Genomic DNA, 17,427 nt, shown 5'->3' on the forward strand with positions numbered 1-17,427 from the left:
ACTAAAATAAATACAACAATTTTTTATGAACATCTTAACACCTCCTAATTTTTTAGGAAAAACCTCAAGGGTTAGTAAGTGTTAATTTCATAGTCATGAAAAAAATCCTAAGGTATGACTTTCTACTACTTCAATATCCAAAACTTCATAACACTTTACTAAATCAAATAATAAAATATGCTAAACCATTAAGACTTTCTACTACTTTAATATTCAAAACTTCATAACACTTTAAGTTTATGAAGTCAAGACTTTAATAAATCATCTTTTAACATAATACTTTCTAAAAATGAAACATTTTCAACAACAACTCATCAACATCATAAACATTCAAGAATAAAATACAATTTTTTTCCTAAACACATTAAATGTTCCTTTGATGTTAAAATCATCACCTTTAAACATATTCAAATACTAACAATAATTTCTAATATTTCCAAACAAATAACTCATCTAACCTTGTCCAAAGATATAGTTTTTCCATCTAAAAACAATGAAGAAATTTCAAGATTTACAAAAGTCAAAAACTACATAAAGGTTCATATGATTTTATTATCATCCCCTTTAGTTATGCCTTCATAAAATACTTAAAGAACAATATAAACTCTACTTAATGAAAAACATAATAAAAGCTCATAACTTTCTATAAAGTATGAGAAGAAGATGAAGAAGAGAAAATAAAATACTACCTTAGTTTGTATAGGAAATTTACTGTAAAAATGAGAGAATGGGGTGAGGTATTTATAGACAACCTCACCCTCATCAAATCAGAAAATTTAATGCAAAGTAAGTAGATTTATTCTAGCATAGGTGGTGTGTCTAATGATGGTGGAGTGAGAGGATTTGTTGAGTGATTTAGGGGATTTTGTGTAAGAGAATATGTATTTTTACTTGTTTAACAAACAAACTTCTTACATGAAAGTGAGGTGACCTTTTTTATGACACATTCTTGATTAAACCATTCTCAAGTATTGTCGGCTAATACCCGGTCGGATAATAAAAATCTCCCGATTTCGGTTTACGATTAGAACTTCAAAACACAGAATTCGGATTGAAATATATTTAGAAATACATTCTGAACAAAATTGATGTTTATCTTGACTTGAAATAATATTTCAAAGCCAATGGCACAATCGGAATTCGATTCTGAGTTACAGAACTCAAAAACACGTTATTGGCCGAATTCTGGCGAATTTGGGTCCGACAGCAGCTCAAAAACTTTCCGTCACAGAAAATTAGGAAAATTTACCAAAAAATAGGAAATCATAAAACAAGACTAACACTCAACTACAGTTTAGTCTAATTAAATACCGATTAATTTCTAAAATTAATCGTTGTTAAAATAAATAATTAATAAAACATACACAGAAAATTCACGGTGTTACAATTTTGCCATTAATGTCTTAATGATATCCGGTAATGTCATTGTTATTTGTTATTTACTCATCCATAAACCATCATGTTTTGTGTATTTTGACAATTTTGTTATTTTTCAATCAAGAATGTTTAATGTTAGTACATCTAGTAGTCCCTTATATCATCAAACTAATAATAAATTAATTGGTACTATAGTTTGATGCTAGCATGATAATCAATCATATCTTGTGTGAGAATAAAGTGGACATATAATTTTACTAAATTTCGACATGCTTAAATAATTGCTAACTGACAAATCAGAGTAAAAATACTACTTAATGTCGTAAACAAGTATAAAGTTAAGGGATTGTTGTATCCATAGGGACTTGCTAAATCTAGAAATTTCAACAATTAAATTACTATTCTAGTTGGTTTTTAAATGTGTTTTCGATATTATGACACAATATAATTCAAATGTAATACAATGATAAAAGAAGTTGAGATTGAAGTTCATACTCACTATCCATATACACATGATTCAGTATACTGATTCAATTCATAATGATTACTCCATACAAATGACCTCAATATTACTAAAAACTAATGTCTTAGTAAATTTAGTAACTTATGCAACAAAATTGTATGTCTATCAACTCAATTCCATAAGATTAAGAATTATGACTTGCAAATCATGCATATATGTCTTGTAATCCATGTTTGCGAGTCAAGTTAAAAATAAAACACCTCAATTGTATTAGCCTCCAATGTCTTGGTCTATACTAACACTTTACCAAAGGTAACTCTATTTCTAGCAACAACAATGATAAAATTCAGTTTTATGAACATTCAAGCATACCTCTATGTTTAGTAGTCTATACCATTCAGTTTGAGAGTTATAAAATTACAAAATTAGTTCTGCGTCTGGATACTAATAAGTAACATCTATGAGATGACAATTTTATACAAGTTTATGCCTATAAAATATATCAATTGTTGTGTTATGCAATTTCAGAATTACGCAAGTATGACACTAAACATTATATTCTAAATTCATGCAATTAAAGCAAGCATTATGCACATACAATAACTCAAATATTATCAAAACTTCAATAACTTCATATAAATAAATCAATGTGTATATATCAAGCTTGAATTACATTAAATCCCAACAATAGAGTACTTAACTACTCATGTTCACACAATGCAAGCAAGATATAGTCAATACATAACTCATGGGATGATAGAACCACTCACAAATGAGTGTATATTAACTCCTATAGTGCTAACACTCAGTTCCCACGATCTAAGTGAGCTAAATGTCCTAAAACCTCCGAAAATAAGTATTAGAAACCAATATTACAAAAGTGTATATCTTTTGGGTCGAGTTGGAAGTCCTTAAATAGTGTTCAGATGTTGTTTCTGGTGCTCAACACACCGCCTATGTGTTCGGCGCACCTACAACATGACATTTTCATGCACAAACTCGCGTTAGGCGCACCTCCATGCGCTCAGTGCACCACCCACTGTGCTGAGCCCAGGTGAGTGCACTGAGCGTGTACGAAACAATGGTAAAATGCTGATTTTCGATGGTAATTACGCTCAATGCAGAAACCTGCGCTCAACACCTTGACTTTTGCTCATTTCGACGATTCAACCATTCATATTGGAGATCCATCAGTTATGAACAACATGTCCAAAATTCAGTTTGATCCAACATTAAATGAATGAGTTGTCACGATTTTACTCGGACAACTCATGGTTGAATTCATGCTTTTGTCCATAACTATCTTTTTGCAATTATTCTTCCGGATTTAAGCCTACAAAATACTTTAGATGTGAGACTTGACCATTTAAACAAGTTTTAATTCATTTGAGTTGAATAAATAGTTAAAGTGCTATGAAAATGTATAAAATATGATCATTTGGATACTTATCAGCAATGTATTGTATTTAACAAGTTGTTATGTGTTCAATTTTCTTCCTTATATCATCAAACTAATAATAAATTAAATATAAATTAATAACTATGTTTCAAGTAGAATATAAGGATAATTGAAAAGGTGACATATGTGACATACAAATATGATGAAATATATGCACTTTAGTTTTTAATTTTATATTTGCCAACCCTTTGAATATTTTTATAGGTAAAAAATGTGTAATCCACTTTAGGGTACAAATTCATCTACTCCTACCATTGTTACTGAAACTACAACATGAAATTCAAAATAACAACAATATAATGCCAAAAATGCTTCAGTCAATTCAAGTGAGCAAGTGGATTGTCCCATTAGGAGCAAGAGGAAGATGACTAAAACATCACCAACTTGGAATGACTTTGATGAAACTGAATTTCGGGATGCATTAAGAAAACTCAATGCAATTTATGTAAAGAGAAACTAAGTATTACTAGAAAGGGTTGGAGCACCGACCATCTGCTGTGACATATGGAAACTTGCCAACAAAAAAAGGATGCAATTGGCTACTAAAAAAAACTAACCAGATATTCGATTCTGACCTAATTCAGCTAATCTGTTTATGACTCTTGGAGCTTAGTACTCTAATGAGAAGATGCGAGAAACACTTGCTACTAGCTACTAGCTACAACTTGTTATATATTTTCTCATGATTGGTGAAATACCAATCCTACGATCTTGATTCTCATGATTCTCACACATAAAGTCATACATGAATCCATATTCTCAGATCTACTCATTTCATATACTTTTGGAGAGAGAGTTTTGGTATGATGGTCTTCCTCAATCAAATCATGAATTCTTTTTGGGACCTTCATTTTCTCTCTGATTGGGAGAGGTGAAAACTATTTTTGATTTGGTGTCTTGGAGACTATAATCGTTCCTTATGTGTTAACTTATAGGGTTCACATTATCTCTTATAGGCCAACTGTTTGGGTAGCCACTTATTAAGTTCATATTTGTTATTAGTTTTAGAAGTCTTTTAGGTTGTCATTAATTAAATCACTTGTTTTCTAACCCCAAAATAAATAGTCAATGTAATTGTATTAAATATATGGTGCTCACCTAAATTAGAAATTATGAATTTATAACACAACTATGATGCATGGACTTCCTTTTAATATAGTTGATGCTCAAGGTATGATACGAGCATTCCAATATGGAATACCATAATTTCAGAAGATCTCTTGTAAAACAATAAGAAATGATTGCATAACAATATGTGAAGTAGAGAAGAAATGCTTGAAGACAATGTTGAGAAGTATGGACAAGATCAGCTTGACTATAGATATGTGGAGGTCAAATCATCAAGTGGTTGAGTACATGGTCATCACTGGTCACTTCATTGATGCAGGGTAGAAGCTTCAGAAAAGAGTTTTGAGTTTTGTGAAAGTGTTTGCTCCAAGGCGTGGGGTTGATGTTGCTGATTTTATTTTCAAGTGTTTAAAATCATGGGGGATTGATGAAAAGGTTTTTTCAATTTCGGTTGACAATGCTAGTTATAATGACTCATACTTGAAGACCTTAAAAAAGAATCTATCATGTGACTCAGAGTTAGTTCTTGATGGTGCCCTGTTTCATGCTAGATGTTGTGGATACATATTGAATTTACTGGTGCAAGTTGACCTTAAAGAGATCAAGGATAACATCTATAACATTCAGGAAAGTGCGTTGCATATCAATCACAATGACTCGAGGTTAAAAAAATTTTGTGATATGGTTGAACAAAAGCATTTGAAAGAAATGAAGCTTGTCATTGATTGTCCCACTAGATGGAATTCCACCTTTGATATGCTATCATATGCTCTAAAGTTTAAGATATTCTTTGAATCTTACATAGACTAATAGCCTCATTATAATTATACACTTTCAAATGAGGATTGGGAGAAAGTAGAAAAAGTTTGTCGATTTCTTCATGTGTTTAGTCTTGCCACTCATGTGATTTTTGACAGTGAATATCTTACTGCAAACTTGTATCCGTAAAAAACCACAATCACGATACAAAAAATTATTGAGAAGAATATGATAATTAAATTTCAGAAATAAAAATGGTTAATGTATATAATAATCTATAAGTGGAAGTTAAAACAAAATATATATGTTGGAAATTTAGATTGCTGTAAATTTAACATTATCACTATGTAGAGACCAACTTCACTAATAAGTAAAGTTTAAGGAACAATTGTTGTTACCATTGTAACAACTCTAAATGACACGAAATAATACATAATGGCTAAGTCACGACCAGATCGCTCCTTTTAAGACGTTTCGTAGTACTATTTAAAATGTGCAAGTAGACTATCAACCACACCGTCTCCATGATTAAATAGCCTATATCTCTGTTATCAAATTCTTGCTACATTGTAAGAATCACTCTCGAATACACCCACCACAATATGGTTACCAATGCCAATTATCAAAATTTCCACAATATGGTCACTAGTGCCAATTCTCGTAATATGACTACTAGTGTTAATTCTTGAAATTCTCACAATATGGTTACTCTTGCGAATTCTTTTCTCACTATACTGATTACTAATGCTAGTTCTCGAAATACCCGCAATTTGACTACTTGTATCAATTCTTTCCCTCAATGTTGGTTGTCTGTGCCAATTCTTAGTACCACGAAAAGAAAGGGGGAGAAATTTGCTGGAAATGCATCGGCAGAAAATCTGAGGGAGAAAAAAAAGTTGAATGAAAGCGCATTCAACTTGGGGCGAGTTATAATGAGGGGAAAAGACCTCTATTTATAACATGAGATTTTTTTTCAAGTTCCTCATCTCTCGGAATGTGGGACTTAGAGGTTGTTTTTTCAAAACTCTTTTATATGAGACTTGAGAGTTTTTTAGATTTCACACCCAAAAGTTCACATTAATAACTTTCAACAAACCAAATTCCAACAATTATAATAAAAAAAAGTAGTTCGGAGTAATTATTTACAAATGTCGCAAAGTAAGTGTTTCTTTACAGTTTTGTGTAAGGGTGTAAAATCTGTGCACTGACAGTTTAAAGATTTATACACATGCATACTATCATTCACCATTCATTTAGATTACTTTTTTTGAAAAGTCAACAATAATTAAACATCAATGGTGGATGATACAATGACAGTATATAAATCTTATACACTATCAGTGCATACATCTTTTTCTCTTTGTGTAATCATTTCAGACCCGCACATACTACATTCATACTTTAGTGTACTCACATTTTATATGAGTGTCATTTGCATAATATATATTTATTTACAAGGTGTTGATCTAGTGGTATAAGGTTTTACTAGATTCTTAGGATGACCAAAACGTCAATAATTCGATTTTCATGAGTTATACTTATTGGGATGGACAATCATACACCCTTAAAGAGATTAGTTCTTTGCCCAAAAAGGTGAAAGATACCTTTAGTAGATACAAATAAACTATATATTTATTTTGACATTTAATACTTTTATATAGCTTTTTCCACAACTTCTACCATTACTACTTAACACATAGCTTATCTATTACCTATATAATAAAAAAAACTCCCTCATGACATGTGTCAATCTCTCAAGCCCTCATGACATGTGTCAACCTCTCATCAAAACTAAAGATCCCTCATGACATGTGTCAATCTCTCAATGACATATGTCAATTTCTCAATGACATGTGTCAATCTCTCAAGAATTCGCTCATGACATGTGTCAATCTCTCATGCCCACATGTGTCAATCTCTCAAGCCCTCATGACATGTGTCAACCTCTCATCAAAACTAAAGGTCCCTCATGACATGTGTCAATCTCTCAATGACATATGTCAATTTCTCAATGACATGTGTCAATCTCTCAAGAATTCGCTCATGACATGTGTCAATCTCTCATGCCCTCATGTGTCAATCTCTCAAGCCCTCATGACATGTGATTTATTTAAAAATAAAAGGAATATGATTACCTATACAATATTAAAATATAATGTTACTATAGCAATATTAAAATAATAATAATAATATGAATCATAACATATTGTTTGTAGCTATTTTAGAGTTAAATAATATTTATTTTTATACTAATCTTATTCTAGAATCAAATAATAATGAAATTATAAATTGATTGATGATTTTTTTGATTAATAGGATACTACTAACTATATCATCATGTTATGTATGTGTAAAAAACAATGTTGAGAAAGTCGAGCAAGATGTTAAACCAGTAGATGACCCATATTAAGTTTATCCGATTTATACAGTTAAACCGTATGGTTTGACGATATGATTTTATATATAATTAATAATTTTTAACAATATGAATGCACTGGTAACATATATGGTTTTAACCATGCGAATGCACGAGCAACATACATATTCTTAATCATAAATGCACATGTAATATGTGTTCTTAATCATGCGACAAAAAATATCGTCCCGTGCAAATGCACGGGTAACTTGCTAGTAACTAACTTAAAATGTTGCCTAAATTATCTTATACTGACATTAAATATTTTTATATAGTTTTCTCCATAATCTTATCGATTACTAGTTACTATACACATTATAACTAATGTAGTCTCAATTAATTTTTTACTCACAATAAAAAAGACACATTCCAATATAGAAATGTATAAGTCAAATATTGTTTTATACATTTGACTGATTAACCATTATTAATTTTATTTGAAGAAAAAGCTGGTTGAATGTTCAAATTTTACTCAACCTTTTTTATTCACTCTCCTCTCTAATCCTCTTATAAAATCTAAAACTTCTCAATACAAAAATTGAGAATATAAATTATAAAATCTCTTTTTATATTTAATTTTTTATTTGCAGACTCCAACCTGGTAAATGGATGATGCACCAAATTTTAGAATTAAATTTTTAATATGTTGCAAAAAATTTATTAGTTATCTCTACATAAGTCTTTCTTGGTAAAAAAATAGAAAATAATGCAGGACACGTGGCAAGAAATTGAAGCTGTTGATGCGTCACCCCATTCAGCATCTCCAACACCAACGGGTCATTTTAAAACGCCACTCCTTCTCTCACATTTTCTCCATTTCTTCTCTTCTTCTCTTCTCCCACGTTACGTTTTCAATTTCTCTTTCTCTCTTTTCCGGCGAAGATCTCAGTCTCCGGCAACTCCTAACGCCGGCATACTCTTACTCCTCTGTTCTCCGTCTACTTTTCTTCGATTCGATTCGCTTTCTATAATACGCCACCATGAATCCTGAATAGTAAGTTCAATTTCCCTTCCGTGATACTGAGTACCTTGTTATGATTCGTTTCCCGTGTTTTTCATAAGTTAATTTCGTTTAGATCTGCTTTAGTTATCGTTATGTGGTGTTGAATTTTGTATTCGTTCGGTTTTGTCTAACCTCTTTTCTGAAAATTGTCTCGGTGGTAGCAGATCGTGATTCTGAAATTTTGTTGCTGATTTAGATCGGTTTCTATGGAAGATAGATAAATTATTTTAGAATTGTTTGTTTTTTCTGATCCAGTTTGGGATTTTATTTTTATTTTTAAAATTTTACGAAGGATTTTGTTTGTTTGCAAAAGTGATATAACTGCAGAAGTTGAGCTAGTATGCAGAAAGATATTTGAACTTGTCTATTAGCCAAACACACTATGGTGTCGGCTATTGTTGTGACTTTTGAATTTCTTAAGATAGTTATAGTTATGTGGGGAGGAGCCGCATGATTACTGATATTGTATTCTAGTTAGAATTTGTTACTGTCTGACTCTTCTGCAGTTTTTGTTAGTTTTTTTCAAAGGATGAAAAAATAAACTATTTGAATGAAGGGGTTGTTGAAGTTCTATAGATAGATCTGTAAATTTGATGGTTAAGCACCAAATGGTCAATTAAAATTTAGAAAGTGTAAGTTCTTAGCATTTCAGTCCTCTTAATGGCAGTGGTTAAGGAATAAATAAAAAGTGTAAGTTCTTACTTAGAAAGTGCGCACACCACTTTTCAATGTATTGCAATTAAAATTTACGCCTATTGATTCGTTAAGCAGTGCCTAGCTTAACGTTCTCCAATGCTAAATGGGAAGAAGTTATGTTAAACAAAAGAACACAACTTTTGTTCATAGCCATTGAATTTCATCTGGATTTGTGTAGACAATTATTGCAAAAATCTGTATAGAAATTTAACAGTGCTGAATGTATTCACTGTGTAGCTAATCATACTGTAATGATTGTCCTATATGTGTAGCAACCAATGTGCAACCTTTTAGAAATGTCATGTTTTCCGTGTGCTTTGGCACATGTGCTTGTGTTTATATTGGCATATTGCATTCATTCTCTTAGAAAAGGCATAGGCAGTTCCTTCATATTTTTCTCTGTTTGCAGTGACTATTTGTTCAAGCTTTTGCTTATTGGAGATTCTGGTGTAGGCAAGTCATGTCTCCTTCTGAGGTTTGCTGTAAGTTCTGAGCCTGTCCTTTTTCTTCTTCCTTCTTTAGGTATTTTGTGCTTCATGTTCACCTCTTTTCTAAGATTTATGAAAAATGAAGTTGAATATTCCCACTATTCTGCTTCCATATACCATAAAGGTCAAAATTTACAGAAGAATTAGAGAATGGAAGGTTTCATATTGTGTCAGTGGTAATTATTGATTAGTTTGCTCAGAACTTTGAATCCCCTTTTAAGATATCAAATATATAATCAAATCATATATAATGTTGATGAAGATTGCATCTTATCCAATTTTAAATATTGATGGAGATTGCGATGCGGAACATAATTTTCTACTTTGGTTTATCGTCTTTTATATATGGCTTAATATTTTGAAAGATAAGTTTCATTCTTCCTAATATTTAATTTCTTCTAAAACAGGATGATTCATACCTTGACAGCTATATCAGTACCATTGGAGTGGACTTTGTAAGCATTTATATCGCACCAATTAGCCTCATTTCCATGTTACTTTTAACACAAATGTGATAAATATTTGCCATGCTATCTTCTGCAGAAAATTCGCACTGTGGAGCAGGACGGGAAGACTATTAAACTTCAAATTGTAAGTTCCTGGTAATAGTAATGTCATTTGGAATTCAGATGTTAAATTGAGTCACTTGCTTTTGGTTCTGGTGGAAATGTTTTCATGATTTTTTTTTGAATTTTCCATCTAAATTACATAAATTGTGTCAACCTAGTTATATAAAAATCCACACTTGCATATGCCTTGAAAATGCATTCAATGTAAAGTTATCTCCTATGTTCCCAAGATTGTTTCTATTTTAACGTTTAATGTGATTATCATATGCTTCATTTACTAAGAGTAGTCTTACAATTTTGTCCTTGGTTTTTTCAAATATCCTCACCAAGTTAACATTTCTGCATTTTTAATGTATAGTGGGACACTGCTGGTCAAGAACGTTTCCGTACAATCACTAGCAGCTACTATCGTGGGGCGCATGGCATTATTGTAAGTCTTTATAAACTGGTCCTTCACCACCAATTTCCATATTTTTATTTTCTTTTGGGAGACAGTGGTGTAATCTGTTCCTTTTGTCCCTTCTTTTGTAGGTTGTTTATGATGTCACTGACCAAGAAAGCTTCAACAATGTTAAGCAGTGGCTGAGTGAAATTGACCGTTATGCAAGTGAAAATGTTAACAAGCTTCTTGTTGGAAACAAGTCTGATCTCACGGCAAATAAAGTTGTGTCCTATGAGACAGCAAAGGTGATTTTAAATTTGTTGGTTATGATATACATGGATCGCGAACATCTGTAGAATCCTTCTTTTTGTGTAATAATGGTTTGAAATTTGATTTCTTTTTTATCCTTGCAGGCATTTGCAGATGAAATTGGAATTCCTTTCATGGAAACTAGTGCTAAAAATGCCACCAATGTGGAACAGGCTTTCATGGCCATGGCTGCTGAAATAAAAACCAGGTGCTGTATTTTTATCTCTACTCTCATTGATGCTTTGTTTGATTTAGGGGAGAAAATTGAACGAGAGAAGATAAAAAGAGCATTTGTCTGATAAGGATGAAGATGATATTCTAGGAATTACAACTGAATTCGAAGAAGATTGGATAAGAAACAAGGAATTCCTTTGAAAAGGAGGATTCCGAAGTGTGTATATTGATTGAGAGAAGAAGATTACAAGAAGAAAGAGTTTGTTTTTCTGAAAAATTGACTAACTAACAATATCAGTTACACTTGCTATTTATAGCTAACAAACTAACTGCCAACTGTCCTAGTTTCTAAAAAAGGAAAATTACAAGTAAAATGGAATTTGTGTAACTAACTATAAGTGCCCTGAAAGAATGATGCATATCATTGTCCAGAGAAAGAAATTAGAAAATGAGTTGATTCTAAAAATTGTTTAGTATGAAAGATGGAGAGAGAAAATATATTTTTTTATTAAATATAATAAATAATAATGAGTACATGATAAAGATAAGTATATTATAGAAAATGCAGAAAAAGTTCCCAAGCTTAATCTCTCTTCTTACTATAGTGAAGAAACCTAAAGCTGGTGGACCACACCATATTTATTTTCTTTTCTTTAGAAAGAAGCTCAGTCCCCCTAAGGGAGCACTAGGAAGAGTTTATGGGAGCACCCGAAAATAATTTACCATCTCCTTAATCCTTATAAACTCTTTTTACCTTATTTGGATAAGTTTATTAGATAAGCGTATAAAAATAAGCTCATCTAAATTTATTTAAACCATATTTCATATAAATACTTAATTTAAGTTGTTTACTCAATTATTACGCCCTAAATTTGTGATGAAAGGGCATCTTTCTACTACATAATGATGATTGCTAAGCTATTTTCAAAGAATTGTGCAGTTGATTGATATCGATTTTTTCTTTTCATTGGTTCTTTTCTACAGAATGGCCAGCCAACCTATGAACAATGCCAGGCCTCCAACAGTCCAAATACGAGGACAGCCAGTGAATCAGAAGTCTGGTTGCTGCTCATCTTAGAGACCAAGTATTTGTGGTATTAGAAGTCGTTTATATGTGTCTCCTTGGCATGTAAAACTAGTTTTTCACTTGATGCTCTGTCATATCAAGATTGTTAATGATGATTTGATTCTTATCTTCCACCTACTTGTTAAAACTTCAATTCTTTCCAATGTATTTGATTTATAAAAAAAAAAGAACGTTTGTACAAAATTAGGAATATTGGTGAATAGCAGTATTTGCCTTGTTCTTTGTCCCATGAACAATTTACGTTATTCATTAATCACTACCTTGTTCGTTCACTTTTCTGTAAGTTTATGGATTTTTTTTACAAAAGTTGATTCTTTCTAATAAAATTAAGCTCAGTCTCCTGATTCAACACAAGACACAAATGCATCTAAGATCATTCAGATAAGAGAATGAGATGGTTCCTTCCTTCACTCAATAGAATCCCCCAAATGGTTTTACTTCCAAGGTGACTCTAACATCTCCATTTCCAGCTTTCAATCCATGGAACATCAATAACAGATACTGAGTGCACCCATGTGCCATAATAGAAAGATAATCAACTCTCTTCTCAGTGTTATTTACCTGATGACTATTGTTGAACTACACTACAACTCATGTTTGAAATTAAAAATAAATGTCCGTCCTTTGTTTAAGGCTGCATTTGGGTAAGCATTTATTTTTGGGGTCCCAACCAACACCAAACAATTACTTTCTCTTAGTCTGTCCAGATCATATGGATCTGCATAACTTTCCAAAACTGTGCCAACAGCTAAGATGTGTGGATATTGAATGTTAGTTTTCTGTGTACAGCCAACTAGTTCAATTGGAAATTTAATATGAGATAAGATCAACTAAGAAATCCGATACTTAGAGCATCTCCAAGGGTTAGCATATATCATATATGCTAATAGCAATTGTTGCTTCTCACCTCATCCATCTTTAACCTGCTCTAGTAGCTGACTCCTCACTTCAATGATTAGTTTACACCCCTTAAGCTTAGAGGGGTTTCACATATAAAAAAAGGCCAGTACAATACATGAAATTCTCACTTAGTGAGGTATGACAAGGACAAATGTAAGCAATTTTATCCACACATGTGAAGAGGTTATTTCCAGGATTTAAATTTGTGACCTCATGATTACTAAGCAGCAACCATACTGTTGCGTCAAGCTCACCCTATAGGTCTTGCCTATCAACCATATTTTTTGTTGGTAAACTCAATGACAACATCTTATTCATCCACAATTCATCTATTCACCTTTTCTTAGCATGTGTTCAACTAATGCTAAGTTGAACGTACTTTTTAAGGAGCACCAATGGTGATTAGCTAAGTAGCACATCAGCTAAGGCTATTGTATACAAAGCTTAGCATAGCATTCGTGATGCTCTTAATGTGACACAATGCAACATGACATAAATACTAATAGATTTGTTAGATACAATAAGTTCTAGATATGCTAAGACAATTTTATATAAAAACATTTATATAGATGTACAATATAGGCATTAATCATTTCTAATTAATACATAACGATGATAATCACAATTAACAAAAAGATGATATATCATGACAAAAAATCAAGCTGTCTGCCAACATCATAATATGTTCTTTCCCTTGAAAGTTGACAAAGCATCTTTAGTACAATTTAAAAATAAGTCACAGTCCTATACAATAGCTTGAGATTCAAAACATTTTTACTAAATTATTGTCTAATGTGTCAACTAAAAAAATGGGTATTGTATATGAGAATGGACAAGGTTATCTAGTTGTGCGATATCTCAAATGTATCAGATAAAAGAAAAGAATGAGCTTAACACGTATGTAGTGTCAATGTAAAGATTTATAAACGATCAATACATTATCTACCATTCATTTGTATTACTTTTGTTGAAGAGTGAATGATTACTGAATTTAAATGGTGATGATGTAGTGACAACGTATAAAACTCTTACATTGTCAATGCATATATATATATTCTCTAAAAGAATTTAAAAAAATACAGACCTCTATGTGTATCAGATTTATGGGTACAACAATGCTACTTTCCTAGGAGTATTTTGGTGTCATAGAAGAACAATTACACTTTTCTGAATCTCTATTGTCTAGTATATTTTTACTTTCTTTCTTTGGTACAAATGAAATCAAATGAACTTCAAGAGAATAATAACATGACAGCTTTGCTATTGCAATAAGAAACATGCCCTTGAATTCAATAGCATTGTATTGACTGCACCCTACAAAGCTTACCAGTAATCACTGCAAGAACAGATACCATCCTTAAAATGATGGAACCTTGTGGTATCCCTAACAATGATTTCTCTTCCTTCTATAGATGACATGTACTTAATTGCAGAGTGGCAATCTCCACAAACTCTCAAGTTTTTGAACACCCGGATTGGAACACCTAATGGTACCTTTAGAAGTCCGAACGCAATTGCCAGCTTCTCACTATGCCATAAAAGAAGCTGTTCTTTCAGCTCCTCTCCCACATCATGCAATGCAAATTCAAGATCTGGCACATAGCCAGCCAACTTCATTTTCTTCTCCAATTCATTCAATTTTTCATGTATAGATGCCAATTCAGGGTGCAATCGGTCACTCGACCTAAACTCATGTACCACACTGTTTATTTCAATCCAACTATATCCAGGTGCCTTCACTACATTATTATCTTTCATTGATCTTCGGATCCTAGCAACACTGTCCCATCTGTTTTGTGCTGCATAAACATTAGCCAATTGAACATATCCAGTTGCACTAGTTGGGTCAAGATCAAGCAGATTCTTCGCAGCAAATTCTGCCAGGTGTAAGTTCTTATGGATCCTACAAGCACCTAGTAGTGTTCCATAGATAGCAGGATGGGGCTTAAAAGGCATACTTTTTATCAAATCTACAGCCTGAGATAATCTGCCAGATCGACCCAGAAGATCAACCATGCATGCATAGTGTTCTGGCCTAGCTTTAATCCCAAAATCCTTTACCATTATGTCAAAATATTGGATCCCAAGGTTTACCAATCCGGCATGGTTACAAGCTAATAATACTGCAACAAAAGTAATCCAATCTGGTTTCATCCCTTCGATTTTCATCTCATCAAACAAACTAAGAGCTTTTTCGCCAGCTCCATGTTGAGCATAACCAGAAATCATTGCATTCCATGTTACAATATCCTTTCGTGGAATCTGAATGAATAATTTCCAGGCATCCTTTAGATCGCCGCATTTGGAATACATGCTAATCAACGATGTCCCTGCTGTTGTATCACTGCTTAATGGAGATTTACATACTAACTGATGAACTTGCTTACCAAGCTGCAATGCAGACAAATTACTACAACCCAACAAGACACTAGTCAAGGTCAATGCATTCGGCTTAGTACCACTTTCCAACATTGTCTTGAAAAGCTTTATCCCATCCTCTGCCCTTCCATTTTCAACATAACCAGCAATCACAGCATTCCACGTCACCAAGTTCTTCAAAGACATTTCTTTGAACAACCTCTCTGCTGATTCAACCCTCCCAAACTTCATGTACCCAGTGATCATAGCAGTCCAAGTAATCACGCTCTTCACCGACGCAACATGAAAACACTCCACAGCAGAATCTAAATCCCCACACTCCACATACCCAGACACCATCGCACTCCACGAGACACTATTCTTCTCGGGCATTGCCATAAACAACTCATGTGCCACTCTCATTTCCCCAATCTGAGCATAACCCGAAATCATTGTGTTCCAAGATGCTATATCCTTCAAAGGCATATGGTTAAAAAACTCATGCGCCTTATAGATACCGAAATTATGCAAATAACAAGCCAACATGATGTTATAAGAAACACTATTTGGTTGAGGAATTCTCTCAAACAATTGTTGCGCATGTTTAAAAGTCCCTTGATTCCTGGCAAACCCAGATAGGATTGAGTTCCATGTAACCGTAGTTTTCACTGTCATTTTCTCAAACACATTGAGTGCAATATTTAAGTCACCGGATCGAACATAACTCGTAATGAGCTTGTTTGATTCAATGACACTACTGTCATTGTTAAACTGGGAGTTGGTTGCAGAGGAAACATGGTGTTTGGTTGATGTAACAAAGGACAAGGTTGAAAATGGATTTTGGTTTTTGTTCCTTAGGAATCTTAAATAATACATCTACAAATATATTAATGAATTTGGTATCAGAGTCTTCTCTTTTTCTTAGTTGTTTCACGATAAACATGAGTGATTCCAATGTTCAAGTATTTCATGTTTTCATGTTAGGTAGTTGTGCTTGTTGAAGCATAAAAAATAATCTGTTTTTGAAATAATTGGTAGCAAAAAAGTGCTTAGAATAAAAAACTAGAAATATTTCCGTTGCCGGGACTTGAACCCGGGTCTTTCGGGTGAGAGCCGAATATCCTGACCAACTAGACTACAACGGATCTTGTTCACTAACTTCTAAGCCCTATATATGATGCAGTCGTAACCCTTCTCCTTGGAATATTCCATATTTACTAACCTGATCATGAAAAAGTAAATATTCAAACTAATATCAAATACCGTAAATGTGAATTAAAATTATCCTCATTAAGAATATATAAGAGATTAAAAATAACTAAAGAGACATGAATACTAATTCTTATGTAGGAAAATTAAAATACTTTCCAATGATTTACATATATTATACAAATCTTCTCCTTAACATAACATCCATCCTTACTTTATATAATTTTAAGTAAACTTTTCATATAAAAGTTGCTTAAATGTATAGATAAATTACCTCATATTTTATTGATACACCAAATAACCATATAAGCAATGTTATAAAAGTTGGTTCGGATCAACCAAATTAAACGACTTAACTAGGAGTCGAGCATTCGATTAGTATGAGTTGAGAATTTAATATGGTTTGCATTAAAATTAGGTTGACTTAGTTCGACTATGTCTATTTAAACTTAAAACTGGTGATTCGAATAGTTAAACCGACTTAGTCAATTAATTTAAAATAATAACCAAAATGATATTGATTTGATATGTAAAAAAATTAAATATTTTAACTTATTTGTAGATATATTTGGCACTTGTTGGCTTATGCTATAACAAATATTTTATCCTTTAATTAAATTTTAAACTTATTATATGCTTTTATAGTATTGTTGGTTCAAGTGGTACATGTTTGATTCTCATTAAGCAATGTCTCAGGTTCGAGTCTTGTG

At 32.4% G+C, this 17,427-nt stretch overlaps 2 protein-coding genes and 1 non-coding gene across 3 annotated transcripts; 1 reads left to right on the plus strand and 2 right to left on the minus strand.

The window, feature by feature from the left end:
* Positions 8,249-12,506, plus strand: LOC109333476 (ras-related protein RABD2b). The gene is made up of 8 exons (XM_019568978.1): positions 8,249-8,536; positions 9,651-9,723; positions 10,137-10,184; positions 10,273-10,320; positions 10,657-10,728; positions 10,830-10,985; positions 11,094-11,197; positions 12,148-12,506. The coding sequence occupies exons 1-8, from the start codon at positions 8,523-8,525 to the stop codon at positions 12,239-12,241; spliced, it is 609 nt and encodes a 202-aa protein (XP_019424523.1). The 5' UTR covers positions 8,249-8,522; the 3' UTR covers positions 12,242-12,506.
* Positions 14,222-16,513, minus strand: LOC109333281 (pentatricopeptide repeat-containing protein At4g16835, mitochondrial). The gene has a single exon (XM_019568685.1). It carries the CDS (start codon positions 16,382-16,384, stop codon positions 14,474-14,476), a length of 1,911 nt encoding a protein of 636 aa, XP_019424230.1. The 5' UTR covers positions 16,385-16,513; the 3' UTR covers positions 14,222-14,473.
* Positions 16,581-16,653, minus strand: TRNAE-CUC. The gene has a single exon. It is a non-coding gene; the product is annotated as a tRNA-Glu (tRNA).

Source organism: Lupinus angustifolius, chromosome LG18 (assembly GCF_001865875.1).
Source record: "Lupinus angustifolius cultivar Tanjil chromosome LG18, LupAngTanjil_v1.0, whole genome shotgun sequence".
Lineage (NCBI taxonomy): Eukaryota > Viridiplantae > Streptophyta > Magnoliopsida > Fabales > Fabaceae > Lupinus > Lupinus angustifolius.